Source organism: Podarcis melisellensis, assembly GCF_964234715.1.
Source record: "Podarcis melisellensis genome assembly, chromosome: 12".
In the NCBI taxonomy this organism is placed as follows: domain Eukaryota; kingdom Metazoa; phylum Chordata; class Lepidosauria; order Squamata; family Lacertidae; genus Podarcis; species Podarcis melisellensis.
Genome location: NC_138544.1, coordinates 24,998,563 through 25,014,106, shown reverse-complemented (window position 1 = coordinate 25,014,106; position 15,544 = coordinate 24,998,563). Strand labels below are relative to the sequence as shown.

The 15,544-nt window shown below is 44.2% G+C and overlaps 1 protein-coding gene across 1 annotated transcript in view; it reads left to right on the top strand.

Annotated features, from left to right (window-relative positions):
* The window catches only part of SNX10 (sorting nexin 10), a 31,598-nt gene that overhangs the window by 4,375 nt on the left and 11,679 nt on the right, over positions 1 to 15,544 (top strand). The window contains exons 2-4 of the mRNA XM_081883470.1: positions 8,051 to 8,137; positions 10,560 to 10,660; positions 12,654 to 12,752. Coding sequence (XP_081739596.1) covers positions 8,051 to 8,137; positions 10,560 to 10,660; positions 12,654 to 12,752 — 287 coding nt within the window. The remainder of the gene's footprint in view (positions 1 to 8,050; positions 8,138 to 10,559; positions 10,661 to 12,653; positions 12,753 to 15,544) is intronic.

Here is a 15,544-nt window from a genome sequence, read left to right as displayed (position 1 = left end):
GACTTCTAATACTTGCTTAGTTATCTTGCATATTTCTTGTATGACTGATGTCCAGAAGAGTTGGATTTCAGGACATTCCCGCCACATGTGGAAGTATGTGCCTGTGGAGGTGCATCCTCTCCTGGAGTCTGCACATTTTCTAACTGGCTGCCAATCATCCAAAATCTGACTAAGAGTTTTCCGGTTTCTGGAGCCTGCCTTGTGCTGTCCCTTCCGCTGACCTGGCCACCACTGCAGCAGGTGGCGGGGGAAATGTAATTTCCCCAGGGCTCAGGTGCCATGGCCTGGGGAAATTATATTTTTCAGGGTACCAAAAGCTAGGCTTCTTGGTGTGGCCTCAGTTGGCAGAGAATAACTTCTCCTGGCTACCCAAAAGTTTCATATCTCAGTCGTTTTGAACTTGGGTCTGCTCAATTCATGTGCATAACTCTGCCCATTATTATATCTCTTCAGCTGCTAGGGGAAGATAAGGTGGCAGCTAGTTCTGTTTTTCCCCATTGCTAATTGTTTCTCAGATTACTCAGTAGTTTGTAGCTCCATGAATCTGCAAAACACAAGTCTATGTATCATCTGTTGTTTCCTTCTTTCTTCCATTTCTTATAATGCTTACTCACTGCAAATTTAATATTCTTCCTGATATTATTTTTCCAGTGTGTGTGTGTGTGTGTATAGCCATAGAATACTAATTTTCACATTCTAGTCCAGTGTTTCCCAAACTTTGGTCTCCAACTGGTTTTGGACTAAATGCCCATCATCCCTGACTGCTAGTCCAGCTAGCTAGGGATGTATTCAAAAAACAGCTGAAGACTCAGGTTTTCAAAACATTGTTCTAGATTGTCACTTAGCTGTTATTGCTGCTTATAGTCATAGATCAGCACTGAGGAACCTGTGTGGCCCTTCAGATATTGTCGGACTACAACTCCCATCATCCCAGGCTAGGACTGTTAGGAAAAGGAGAGCCATTGTTTCTGCACCTCTGCCATAGATGCATAATCAACTAGAGAGCTCCTCAACGAAAGTGTGTGTTGTTCTGAGTGCTTGTTCTAGAACATGGGTTTTCTCGAAGCACAGAATGGCAACCATCTTTCTCTCTATCCCTTCATGGATTTCACAGCCTTGCTAAAATCATTGTAGCAATAGTGGGAATAATGTGCTAACCTCTATTTCCTTAGAAGACTCGGGAAGCAAGGCAGGAGGGGAATTCCTCTTGTGTAACAAAGAATTTAAAATACCACCTCACATCTGCCCCCTCTCCCGATTGCTGATTGCCACCATTAAGTTCATTTGCAAAACCTCGTTTTTATATTAGGTACTGTAATTTATGGCAAATAAAATAATCAACCAAGGTAATGCAAATATATTCTCTATTCATTTTATGAAAACATTCTAGCTGGCTTTTCTATGACAAGTGTACTTAAGGTTTAGAGAACCAGTTTGATGTAGCTGTTAGTGCTGGACTAGGACCTGGGAGTGCAGGGTTCAAATCCCTTCTCAGCCATGAAGTGAGCCAGCTACTATCTCTCAGCTGAACCTACCTCTCAGGGTTATTGTGAGGATAAAAAGGGGAGGGTGAAGAGCCATGTACACCATCTTGAGCTCACTGGAGGAAAGGCTTATGGAAGCTTTTAATGTTTAATAGGTTATTGTATTTTAATATTCTGTTGGAAGCCGCCCAAAGTGGCTGGAGAAACCCAGCCAGATGGGCGGGGTATAAATAATAAATTATTACTATCATTATTATAAATGTAATACTAGCACTCCCTGTGGCACCGGTCCTAAAAGACCTACATTGGCTCCCAGTACGTTTCCCAGCACAATTCAAAGTGTTGGTGCTGTTCTTTAAAGCCCTAAACAGCCTTGGCCCAGTATACCTGAAGGAGCATCTTCACCCCCATCATTCAGCCCGGATACTGAGGTCCAACTCTGAGAGCCTTCTGGCAGTTCCCTCACTGCGAGAAGTGAGGTTACAGGGAACCAAGGATAGTGGCGCCCGCCCTGTGGAACGCCCTCCCATCAGATGTCAAGGAAATAAACAACTGTCTGACTTTTAGAAGACATCTGAAGGCAGCCCTGTTTAGGGAAGTTTTTAATGTTTGATGTTGTCACTTTTTATTATTAATATTCTTTTGGGAGCCGCCTAGAGTTGCTGGGGAAACCCAGCCAGATGGGTGGGGTATAAATAATAAATTATTATTATTATTATTATTATTATTATTATTATTATTATTATTATTATTACATAGTGTGTCTGGCTGCTAACCAGAAGGTTGTGGGTAGGATTCCTGCATTACAGGGGTTTGGATTAGATGACTCTTGAGGTCCCTTCCAACTCGACAAGTCTATGATTCTAGGAACATCTTAGAAATCATTTCCCTCGTGCTTAAACTGGGCTCTGGAAAGCAAAGGGAGCCAACAAGATTCCGCAAGAAGACCAGTTTGGTAGTCCCAGTAAAGATATTGCGTAGCTGTTTAATACCCCTCTTGAACCATTTCCAAAGATTTTTAGCAAACAGGCAGCATGTTAATTGATTTACCAGTGCCAGGATGTCTGTGTCACCAAGAAGGGTTTGGTGAACCCCCACTATTAAGTACGTAATTATCTGCATTTCATTTCCCTCTGACCTCCCCTTTTTTTTTTTTGCACAATATTTCCCCCTCCCCAAACCATGTCTGTACCTATAACTCAGGATAACATTCCATCCATCTGATGAAGTGGAACACATGCACAATCAGTTGATTAGACTTTGTTGTTGTTGTTGTTTAGTCATTTAGTCGTGTCCGACTCTTTGTGACCCCATAGACCAGAGCACGCCAGGCACTTCTGTCTTCCACTGCCTCCCGCAGTTTGGTCAAACTCATGTTGGTAGCTTCGAGAACACTATCCAACCATCTCGTCCTCTGTCGTCCCCTTCTCCTTGTGCCCTCAATCTTTCCCAACTTCAGGGTCTTTTCCAGGGAGTCTTCTCTTCTCATGAGATGGCCAAAGTATTGGAGCCTCAGCTTCAGGATCTGTCCTTCCAGTAAGCTCTCAGGGCTGATTTTCTTCAGAATGGATAGGCTTGATCTTCTTGCAGTCTATGGGACTAGGTGCCTCAAAAGCTATTTCTTGTTTTTTTGCTGCACAGACTCACTTGGCTGCTCTTCTGGAAATCCCTTTCATGTATCTGGTGAAAGGAGGTTGTTGCTTCTCAAAAGTAGATTCTGCAATGAATTGGTTAATCTCTTGAGAAGCCACAACAATCCTTTGCTGCTCTTACTGTGAACACTTCTAGAATTCGCTCCCACAGTAAACAGTGGGGGCCACCAGCTTGGACAGCTTTGAAAGAGTTTTATCTCACAGAAGGTAAGATGATCAGTGACATCTACTATACCAGTAGTAGACACTGCTAAAATTTGGGGTTGGCTTTTACAGCCCAACTTTCCATCAAAGGATTTAAGTTTCCCCTAAGTCCATTATCTTTCTTTTTCTGTTGCAATAGAGTTCCCCCGCCCCCTTACAAAGAGGTGAAGACACCGAACAAAGGTGTGCAATAAAATTATTATTATTATTAATGACTTTTAAAGACTTTAGAAATTGCCCAGCCCCTTCACCAAAGACCACCCAAAGCATCACACACGTTACAGAAAGAGGCAGGCTACAACAGTTTAATAATAGTATTATTTATATTCCGCCCATCTGACTGGATTGTCCCAGCCACTCTGGGCTGCTCCCAACAAAAAACAGTAGAAACACAATACAAAATCAAGCATTAAAATCTTCCCTGAAATTTGAGATTGTAGCTTGTCACATGTCTGACAAGATCAGTCAGGATAATGGTCACTGATTGCATTACCTGGCCAAGGCGGCCATTCTTTTGAGATGGTAAATACCTTAGTTCTTGAATCCAGATCACAGACCGGCCCTATTCATACACAAAATAAACCCTCAAGAGACAGGATTTGTAAGGGAAAAGAACCACCAGGAGAGGTTTCCCCAGTCCTTGGTCAGAGGAAATATTTGGGGTCGTTAAGAGTCAAGATGATGTCAGGATTGCTCTCCTGTGCTATTTCAGACGTGTGGTTTATATACATATGTAAGTGTGTTTACCTTGTGCACATAGGATCACTTGTTTTATATTTGAGACCTTAGAATTCTTAGAACAACTGAGTACCAGTTGCTGCAAATTTACAAGTGAGAGAAATGTTTTTGCACCCAGGTCCTGTTCCCAGACTTCCTGAGAAGCACATTTCCTGACCCTAAGCACATTTACTAGGGTATAAGCCCTTTTAAACACACTAGGACTTCCTTCTGTGTAAACGTGTGTAGGATTTTGCTGTAAAGTTGTATTTCTTAAGAAGGTAGTCTTTAAAAAAAGAAGTAGATCTGTTGCTTGTTTAAGCACTGGATATGGGAGAGTGAGAAGGACAAAGGATCAAGGTAAGAGAGAAAGCAGAGAGAGAGAGTAAATACAGAAACAAAAAGCTGCCCAGCCTACCAGCAATAAAAACAACATGTATGAGAGAGAAAATACCTAGCTAGGGCCCTTTGAAATGAAATGGGGAAATTCCAAGGAGAAAATCCCTCTGTGTGTTTTTCCATAATGTGTTACCTGGTGTGGTTTCCTGCATTTTTCAACTCAAGCTAAAACTTCATACAGCAATAGCGAAGGTTGACAAGTGGTATTGGGGTCTTCCTCCGGCGGGTGAAGGCACTGCCTGTCTAGGAAGGCAAAGGCTGGCTGCGCTTCTTCTGCTCTATGGTTTGTTCTCTATGATGCAGTTGTGGTCGGTGTGGGGTGGGCGGGTGCCAGTGCTCACCTGATCGTCCCATCACTGGCATCGCTGTATCTTACTGAGAGGTGGAGGAGCGAGGTGGCAGCAGGGTCTGTGTTGTGCAATCTCACCATCAGGAGCACTGGTGGGTTGACCCCATGCTAACCTTCCCTGTCTCTTGGGTAAGGCATAGCAACTCCTATGATGGGAGGTCAGGTAAGGGGGAAGAGTGTTGTGCAAAAATAGAGCTGTTATAAGTTGGATGTAAGTCATAAGCCAAAACATTGCCCATTACAGCGAAACTTTGGTTTTCAAGTGTCTGGGAAGCGGAACAATTTGGAACATGAACGCCGGAAACCCAGAATTAATCGCTTCTGTTTTCGAATGTGCCTTGGAAGTCGAATGGCTTCCACTGCATGTTTTTCCATTTTTTCAATGGATTTTGCTGACCACCCATGGATCCTTGGTTTTCAAACATTTCGGAAGTCGAACGGTCTTCCGGAACGGATTACATTTGAAAAGCAAGGTTCTACTGTACCATGATTTGGCAGAAACTTTCTTGGTTAACCTAGAGCATTAGCCTAACATTCAGATTGGTTTTATATTTGAAAAGCAAAATACCTTTCTCTTTCTTTCTTTCTTTCTTTCTTTCTTTCATTTCATTTCATTTCATTTCATTTCATTTCATTTCATTTCATTTCATTTCATTTCATTTCATTTCATTTCATTTCATTTCATTTCATTTCATTTCATTTCATTGTGCTGGGGAAAGGGCATAGAAGCCTTTGACAGTGTTCTGGTTTGTCATGTAAATAAAAGTTGAATTTCCCCTCTTGCCTCACCTGGACTTTCCCTTTAGATAACATGAAGCCAGATCATTTAAATAAAAAGGTTGGGCCTCCCAAGATTAACTAAAAGTCTGTGGCCTCCAGGCAAAGGTTTCTTTTGATCTCCTGCTCCCTCAACCACACACATCCCAATTATCTTTTGTTTTCTTCAATGAGGCAATTTGTGGGTGAGCAATTATATCCACAGACTGGTAGGTTTGAGCACTAAACTCAAAGCTCAAAGAATGGACTTCGCCCTGATATGAGAATATGGATAACGTTTTCATGCGCTGAAAGGAATCTGTTTTTCACTGGGTTTTTCCTCAAACTGTGGCCCGGAAAGGTGTGTGGGGATGGAAACCCAGAGGGGAATGGTAGCATCTAGAACAGGCATAGGCAAACGCGGCCCTCCAGATGCTTTGGGACTACAACTCCCATCATCCCTAGCTAACAGGACCAGTGGTCAGGGATGATGAGAATTGTAGTCTCAAAACATCTGGAGGGCTGAGTTTGCCTGTGTCTGATCTAGAAGCAGATGGTGCCTTACCCCTCCAAGACCTCCGTAAATTTCAACGGAATTTATATTGCCCTTTCCTGGGGAACTGCCTCTGTACCAGCCTCTTACTTGCTCACAGGAGCTGAGATGGCTTTTCACCAAAGGGGCTAAATTCTGTACAGTTGATGGAGTTTTAACAAATGTTATGGGGTTCAGTATGGGCCGGCTCAGCATTGCCATTCTGGATCACCAAAAATAGAGGATCTGGTACGCTTTTTATTGGGGTGTCCTTTCTATTGAGATCTGAGGATCTGCTACCTTGAGCTCCTTAGTGTTGGAATTACTAATAACAGCTCTCCTTTCAGCATTCTTTCTGTATTTTTATCTTGTGAACTGCTTTGAGATCTTTGGATGACGCGTGATTTATAAATCATCATCATCATCACTACCACCATCATCATCATCAATGTGTATTGGCCAGAGAAGATTATTATGTGACATTTAGGACTGTGAAATTTGTTCCATTGGCTGTATGGAGGTGGAAGACACTTGCCATTTCAGATGATAATGAATGTTAATACATGTTGATCAGTAGTAATAGAATAATTTTAATGATATTTCAGTATGGTTCAAAGTATTTTGCATGCACCTGCTTTGTTATTACTGTTTAAATGGTATGTGTGAATGGCCTGATTGACTTAATGAGCATTAAGCTTTGTGAATCAGGGCATACTGTGGTCTAAACCACTGAGCCTCTTGGGCTTGCCAATCAGAAGGTCGGCAGTTCAAATCCCTACGATGGGCTGAGCTCCTGTTGCTCTGTCCCAGCTCCTGCCAACCTAGCAGTTTGAAAGCACACCAGTGCAAGTAGATAAATAGGTACTGCTGTGACAGTGTTTCTGTGTTCTCTGGTTTCCGTCACTCTGTTCCGTTGCGCCAGAAGCAGCTTAGTCATGCTGGCCACATGACCTGGAAAGCTGTCTGTGGACAAATGCCGGCTCCCTCGACCCAAAAGCGAGATGAGCACCACAACCCCGTAGTCGCCTTTGACTGGACTTAACCATCCAGGCATCCTTTACCTTTTACCACATATGTCAGTGCCTATGAAAGAAGGCTCCACTTAACTAGATCTGCTCATTGTCATGTGGGCACTGGTGCTATGCACAGGATGGGAATGACTCGGACGTGCAACATGGCACATATATTATGCACCTGGGGCATAAGAATACTTATTGGAAGCTTCCTTATGCAGAGTCAGAGCGCTGATTGATCTAGCTCAGTGTTGCCTACACTGTCATCAGCTCTACTGGGTTTCAGACAGGTATATTTCCCGGTCCTGTCTTGTGATGGCAGGGAGTGAACCTGGGACCTTCTGTGTGTGATCTATCACTGAGCTGCAGCTTTCCCCCACAAACCACTGAGCTATGGCCAGGGGAGAGCTAATCCTCATCTTAGAAGAATTTGGGTCTTGTTCCTTTGAACAAATGCTTCTGTTTGAACAAATGCTTTTAAGCCACTGCTTTGCAGTGTCAACCGAGGGCACTCTCTGCTCCTTTGAGTTTCATTCTTCTTAAATTGTTTGCTCAGCAATAGCGACACAGGTGGGCTTTTCTAAGGAGACTCCCCACCTGTTCGGCGGCAGCTGTTGCCTGCATAAACCGGACAGAAAATTCCTGAAACTGTAGCTTAATAATCACACATTGGTTCGCTGGAAATACACTGCATTATTCAATTTAGAAATTCCCCTTTGGCGAGCTGACAAGTAGTTTTTCCGGACATGTGCCACAGGCAGGATGAGTCATGGCTTTTCATTTTGCTTCCTTATTTCTCCCCCCCTCCGGAGCCCTTATTTAAAGTCTGTGACATTGGCTAACAATAACAGAAGTGGCTTGGGAACGGCCTCCTTCAAAACTCTCTTAGAAGAAGGATTCTTAACTTGCATATTCACCACTTTTTCATTATTATGCGCTTGCAGGAATTTGTCACGGTCTTGGTGCGAGACCCTCGGATAAAAAAGGAAGACTCCTGGCATTCACATATAGACTATGAGATCTTCATTCATGTAAGTACACCAGCTACAGGGAAATTGCTTTTGCAGCACTTTTGCCCATGTCCTTCGATCACTGTATACTTATGCAAACTGTGCCTTACAGCGCATGAGACAAGTGATGTCTTTAAACTGATGTGTGTGTGTGGGGGGGTCGCTAAGCCCCAGTTCAGGGGTCTGATCAGCCCCTCAAGCCCGTTTTTCTGTCACCTTCCCTCCCAATTCCACCCATTTTGGTGGCAGCAGGAGAAGGAAAATAAAAAAAATAAAGGAGAGACAGAACTGTTGTGGTCAGTGTCTTGACACACACGATCCTTTCCCTGGTTATCAGCTCTGATGCAATGCTTTTGGTGTTTCCACATGCCCTTGAGGTTTAGCTGTGGTCTCAAGCCTTTAATGTGGCAGGCTCTGACCTGCGGAACTCCTTGGCAGTAGAAGTTTGACCATACAATCCAGAAAGGGCCCCTGCCAGCCAGTTCTTAACCCAATGGTGTCTGACATTTTTTATTGCAATGCTGTGTTTTTAGTCTGCGTGCTGCCTTGTGATGTTTTCTACGAAAGTGCCAATTATGCCTCTGCCCAGTATACCTTAAGGAGCGTCTCCACCCCCATCGTTCAGCCCGGACACTGAGGTCCAGCACCGAGGGCCTTCTAGCGGTTCCCTCACTGTGAGAAGTGACGTTACAGGAAACTATCTGGCTTTTAGGATACATCTGACATCAAAACATTAAAACATCAAACATCAAAACTTCCCTAAACAGGGCTGCCTTCAGATGTCTTCTAAAAGTCAGATGGTTGTTTATTTCCTTGGCATCTGATGGGAGGGCGTTCCACAGGGCGGGCACCACTACTGAGAAGGCCCTTTGCCTGATAGATGACCCCTCAACCTCTGTTTAAAAACCTCCAGTGGTGGAGAAGCCACCACCTTTCTTCAGATGCAGAAAGGTATCTGAAGTTAAAAAGAATACATTTAGAGTCCTTGGGAGTGTAATTATTCCCTACTGAAACACAGGCAGTTTTATTTAAGTACATAGGGACTTACTCCTGGCCCACACTGGGGGGAGTGCTATTTTGAATAACTTGATATTTTTGCTAAGGCAGTTTATTATTGGGTGGATATTGAATCCTGTACCCTAGTTTTACCTGCTTCAGATGTAATGGCCAAGTCTGAAGGCTGCAGCCACCCTTTGAAATTTCACCCTCTTGTCTGAATCCACATACCTGCTCTTTTCCCACATGTCAGTTCTTTTCATCCGCTCCTGGTTTGTGCAAATTACAACTTGCCCAGATCTGATTTCTTGGCATAAATTGGGTGGAAAGGAAGTGTAGCATTATGCACAGAAGTGTCATTTCTGATTGTTCAAGCTGCAGTTTGGAGAATAATCCTAACCCTTCCTTTCTCCCTGTGGTCTGGAGCTTTGATAAGTAAGGAGAAATAATCTTCTTGATTTAATCCAGTACGCTAGTGAGACTAGGAAAAGCAATCACGTGAGTGATAACACGGGGCATAGTTTCATGAGCAGGTGATGCATTTTATCTTTCAGGCAGCAGTTGGGTGACTGACTTGGTCTCGTGCAGCAGCTATCACCGGCATCCGTGATAATTGCATTGTATTTAATGGAGCAGGATAAGGGCATTGGTGGAGACATAGGGAAGCACTTAGACTTCTAGGAGTAAGAATCAGGATGTTGCATGGGCTTTAAATAAAAATGTAGGCTTTAATAGTTTGGTTCTGTTGCTACACACAACAGCATCCACAGTCTTCCTCAAACATTGCATGTATCAAAAGAACTGTGATGGAAACATGGCCTTGTGCTTTAGATGATAATTATTTTAACTTGGCAGTCACACGCAAAGATGTTCCCGCGATCTGATTCAAGGTTCTCCTGGATTCTCTTTTTAACTGTGGATTGTTTGGGACGGGGTTTGCAGATTCTGGTCTGGGAACTAAAATCCTCTTTGGGATCAAGGGGATTTCTAGGCCGTGGCAAGTACATCGGCTGAAACCTCCACGTTTTCCACTTGAGTTGCAGCTCCACCAATTTGCACTATTCTGGCAGTTTTAGAAGGCACTTGTTAGGTGGCACAGAGGCCTGCGGTTAAGAAAAGGGCCTGCTGAGCATTTGCTACCTCACCATGCCTTGCACTCCTCCTTCCGGCAACTTCTGAAGCTAAGCTGGTGCCGGACATATTGTGCTGCTTTCCTTTGGACCACATCAGCGAGGCCCAAGGTCTTGTCATGTGGGCTGACTAGGACCTACATACACTCTGCCCAGGTTTGCTTCCCAGGAAGGTCACTTTACTGCCGCTAGTTCAGCAGTTTTGACTTCACCCCCAGAGGCACACTCCATTGGATGGATGCAAACAACAAAGTTCCTGGGTATTGGGAAGGTGGTGTATCTTCGAGTCACGGTGAACAAGTCCTGTTTCTTTACAGACAAACAGCATGTGCTTTACGAGGAAAACGTCTTGCGTCCGGCGGCGCTTTCGAGAATTCGTGTGGCTTCGCCAGAGACTTCAAAGTAACGCAGCGCTAATGTGAGTCAGTGTCCAAATGTTTCTGAAACTCGCTTTATTAAAGCGTACACCTAGCCTTTTCCCTCTCCCAGAGGGTAGGTTAAAAACCTCATTCTTTTTCTGAAAGAGGAATAGGAAATATAGCCTTGATCTAGTGCTGTGGAGGAGAAGAAGCGCTTGATCTTTCTTGCCTCCTTCTCAGGACCGGCCCTACTAATAGACAGAGTGAAGCAGCTCCCTCAGCACAGGAGATGTTGGGGTGGAGGAATGGCAATAAAATGCTAGAGGCTGTGCTGTGTGTGGCACTTGCCTTGCCCCCTAGCCTGCTTCCCTCAGGGCAATGAAGGGCGTGCTCTGTTTCCAGTGTTGAAATAAGATTCAGATACCAGTTCAGTTGGCTATTGCATGCAGGATGTGCAGGGCTTTTCCTTGTCCTTTTCCTTGGGCAGCAAAATATCTTGGACCGACCCTGCACCAATAATCAGTGTTATATGATTGCAGGGTAGGGAACGTGGAGAAGAGGGAGGCAAAGGCTTCCATTCAGACCATCCCTGTAGTACCTCTGCCTTTCCCAAGTCTCTTGTGCTATTAATAATATCCTGTATTATTTATGAAGTCCTTGACGTTTTGCTAAGTGCTGTGCAAGGTAAAGGATACTGAACGTTTTGCTAAGTGCCTGGCAAATAATTAAAACAGACAGGCCTCTGCCAGAACAACTTAACATATATGGCACAAAGGAAGGAGAACATTTTGTGGACGAGGGACAGAGGAAGCTACAACATCAGTCATACATGAGAAGGATACCCACCCGTTCAGCAATGCACATGCAATCCCAGTTTAGTGTGGGTACTGTGGTGTAAACCACTGAGCCTTGGGCTTGCCGATCAGAAGGTCGGCAGTTTGAATCCCCCCGACAGGGGGATTGTTCTGTCCCAGCTCCTGCCAACCTAGCAGTTCGAAAGCACGCCGGTGCATGTAGATAAATAGGTACCACTCTGGCGGGAAGGTAAACGGTGTTTCCGTGCGCTGCTCTGGTTTTGCCTAAGCGGCTTAGTCATGCTGGTCACATGACCCGGAAAAACTGTCTGCAGACAAATGCTGGCTCCCTCGGCCAGTAAAGCGAAATGAGCGTCGCAACCCCAGAGTTGTCTGTGACTGGACTTAACTGTCAGGGGTCCTTTACCTTTTAATCACGAACAAGCTGTTCATTCTCATTTGCTGGCCGTAGTTTGTCAATTCAGACATCGCACCAAGCCATATCTGAGCTCTCTTAACTATGGCTTTGTGTGCTGTCTGAATCGAGCTACTGTTCTTAGGAAGCTGGCTTTAGTCATCACACAGATAGCACATTCAGAACACTCCTCGCCCCGTGAAACTATGGTCTTGAAAGCACATATGGCCACCACGTCATGGAAGCCAAGAGGTCTGGGTCAGTGCCTGCATGGACCATGCCTGGGAACCAAACATATGTCACCTTGTTTTCCAAGATGAAAAAAGCTGAGATAGCGATGTAAAAAAAAACCCTAATTGCTGAGGGAGGGAGGAGTAAAGGATAGGAGAGATACCACCATCTAACACTTCATGTATCAAATGAAGGAGAGTGTAGTAGCCCATGGAAGCTGTTGGTGCAGTGTTAATCAGCTAATATTAGCTTGCCCCCAAATGGTTCATAGCTTTTGCCACAACAAGCGAACATGGCTGCAACTCTGAAGTTTGCTGTCAAAGTGTGTGGCTATTAGCTATGCCAGGTGTTAAGTCGTTGCCCATAGAAATCCCAAGTCAGTATTGTTTCATTTTTCTCCATCTGAGTTCACCAGTGCTATTTATCTAGAAACGAAGGTGTTCACCAGGAATGCCTCCCTTGTTCTCTTATAATGGCAACGGCGCCCACCTAAGAGGTGCTGAAACTTGAGTTCCGGCTGAAAAAAAAGCCCCGCTTTTAACAAAAGCATTTTTATTCATGTTTTTCATTTTGGGCTACTCACGCTTTCTGGTTTGTGTGTGTGTTTTAAAGACAACTGCCAGAACTTCCAGCCCGAACGCCCTTTTTCAACACCAATAACCCCCAACACGTGGACCAGCGCCGACAAGGCTTGCAGCAGTTCCTCCAAAAGTGAGTGCGCTTGTTTCTTCTTCTTCTTCCCGTTTGGTGGTTTTCTTGTTTTAATGAGGTCATTAATTTCCGGGGCCCTCATCCCTTGTGCACGACAGCCACCTTGTGGCCACAGTTGTGCATTTGCACAAGCTCCCAGGTAAGGGGCTGCATAATGTAGCTGAGATGCTGAGCACACTCTGTCTCCATTCCTGTAACGTTTTGTTTACTCTGGGATCCGCTCCCCCTTTTACCCTTTGAAGCAGCACTGCGTGTATGTATGTTTTTCTTGAAATGTGATACGGTGAAGGAACTAAATTGCCACTCTCTGGTGCAAGCTCAACAGACGTAAAATAGGCAAGAGGCTTAAATTGTCCTTTTTTGCAGCACATAGAATATTAAAGCCTTACTTAAATAAAGAGGCAGCGTATGTATTGTGTTTGGTACTGTATTGTGTTCGGTATTTATTGTGTTGTGATTAGGATTGCAGCATCAATGGGAGTTTCATGGCAATAATTGCTCTTTTTTAAATATCAATTTTTATTAGTTTTCCACATTTTAACAAATCCATCCAAATTATTTAAATTTAATACATTCCCCCCCCCAAAATAGGTTTCCCACTCCCGTTACAAAGATATATGTCCATTACATTCCTGATGTTATTACGTCATTCTTCTTTAATCACCTTCTCAACCTTCTATTATAATTGCTTTTTTAATGTACCTGCAAATTAGAAGCATAGTCCTCAGATTTCATAAGAACATAAGGCAAACGTGCTGGATCAGGCCAGTAGCCCATCCAGTCTAGCATCCTGTTCTCACAGTAGCCGACCGGATGCCTGTGGGAAACCGCCAAGCAGGACCCGAACACAAGACCCACACTCTCCTCTTCGGTGGCTTCCAGCCAGTGGTATTCAGAAGCGTTGCTGGCTCTGATTGTGGAGGCAGAGCCAAGCCATCATTGGTTGTAGCCATTGAAAGCTTTATTCTGTATGATTTTGTCCAACATCGCCTCCTGTGGCAATGAGTTCCACAGCTCAACTATACACTGTGTGAAGCTGTACTCTCAGTTCTGAATCTTCCAGCCTGCAGCTTCTTTGGCTTTCCTTGAGTTCCAGGGTTGTGAGAGAGGGAGAAAAACTCTTCTCTGCCCTCCTTCTGCATGCCAGGCATAATGTTATAAAGGTCTATGGTGTTAACTTTTCTCTAAACCAGTGTTTCCCAAACTGGGGCCTCCAGCTGTTTCTGGATTACAGTTCCCATCATCCCTGACCACTGGTCTTGCTAGCTAGGGGTGATGGGAGTTGTAGTCCAAAAAACAGCTGGAGACCCAAGTTTCCTGAGTTCCCAAGTTTCTCATAGGGGGGTTGCTTCATCTCTGTGATCATTTTGGTTGTGTCCAGCAAGCATGCAGCTGCTGTCGAACCTTCTCCTTTGGAATGGTGAAATCGATTAGTAAACCTCTTGAAAATCAGTGGTGCCACTATGGTCAGACTTGGGGCAGACGTCTAGGACTCTGCTTAACAGAGCTGCTTAACACTATAAGACCATTAAGTCCACAGTGGCCCTAATGGTCACATCCTGTCTACAGGCTTCCTCTACAGTGGCCATCTGTTTGGCCACTGAGAGAATGGGATGCTGGCAGGGCCAGATTTAGGTTCGATGAGGCCCTAAGCTACTGAAGGTAATGGAGCCCTTTATATGTCCACCTGTCCTTTGTCACAACAAATTGTCGCTGTTTTTTGTGTTGAATATATGCTACATGGTAATTTATGGAGCTAATAGGTATCTCAAGCCATTTGCACATAACAAAGTAGTATTTTATCAAAGTAATTGTTGAACTTACATTTTGGAAATGCACATCCAGGTTTTTTTCCCTTTAAATTTTTTTGGGCCCCCCAAGAGAGCGGGGCCCTAAGCTATAGCTTGTTTAGCTTATACATACATCCGGCACCAGAGCTCCCCATATGTTCTTATATAAAATTACGACGATTGTAAATCCATTCACCAACCCCTGTTCACATGACCAATCCATTATTGATGGCTGTTCAGCAGTTAAAAAGAATCTTGTTCAGGTCTATGGGCCAACACTTCTTTCAGCTGTAAAAACAATCCTATTCTAATACAGTGGAACCTTGGTTCTCGAACTCAATCCATCCCAGGAGTCTGTACGACTCCTGAAACCATTCGAAAACCAAGGCACAGCTTCTTATTGGCTGCAGAAGCCTCCTGCACTCAAGCGGAAGCCGCTTCAGGTGTTCGGCTTCTGAAAATGTTTGAAAACCAGTACACTTCTGGATTTTCAGCGTTCGGGAGCCAAAACGTATGAGTACCAAGGCATTCGAGAACGAAGGTACGACTGTATTGTATTATTGGTATTAGAGGCTGCGAATAGCACTGTCTTGTCATAATGCTATATAACTACATTCATTTTTTTTTTTGCTATTGGCATGCTCAAAACAGTTTATTTTTGCCAAAATAAACCTCATTTCATATTTGCTCCCCTGTCCCCTCCACACCTTTAGCTTCTATCCTGTCCCATAAAGCTTCCCATAATTTTTCTTCACTGCAGTGAGATTACCTAGGAAAGATCCAGTGAGGGAGAGCCCTGATGTACTTTCATTGCCTGCAGCTGCCATTTTTTACTGGCGCAGAGGACTCTTATTCATAAGCAGGATTTATAACGTCTGGGAGAAACAGCTAGGATTATAGCTCCTGTTACAGTGTTTATACAAGCATTCCCTTCCATCCTGTGGCCACATAAACATCAGTGCGCTGATCGTCTGATGGAGGATCTGCCTTGGGGTGTCGCAA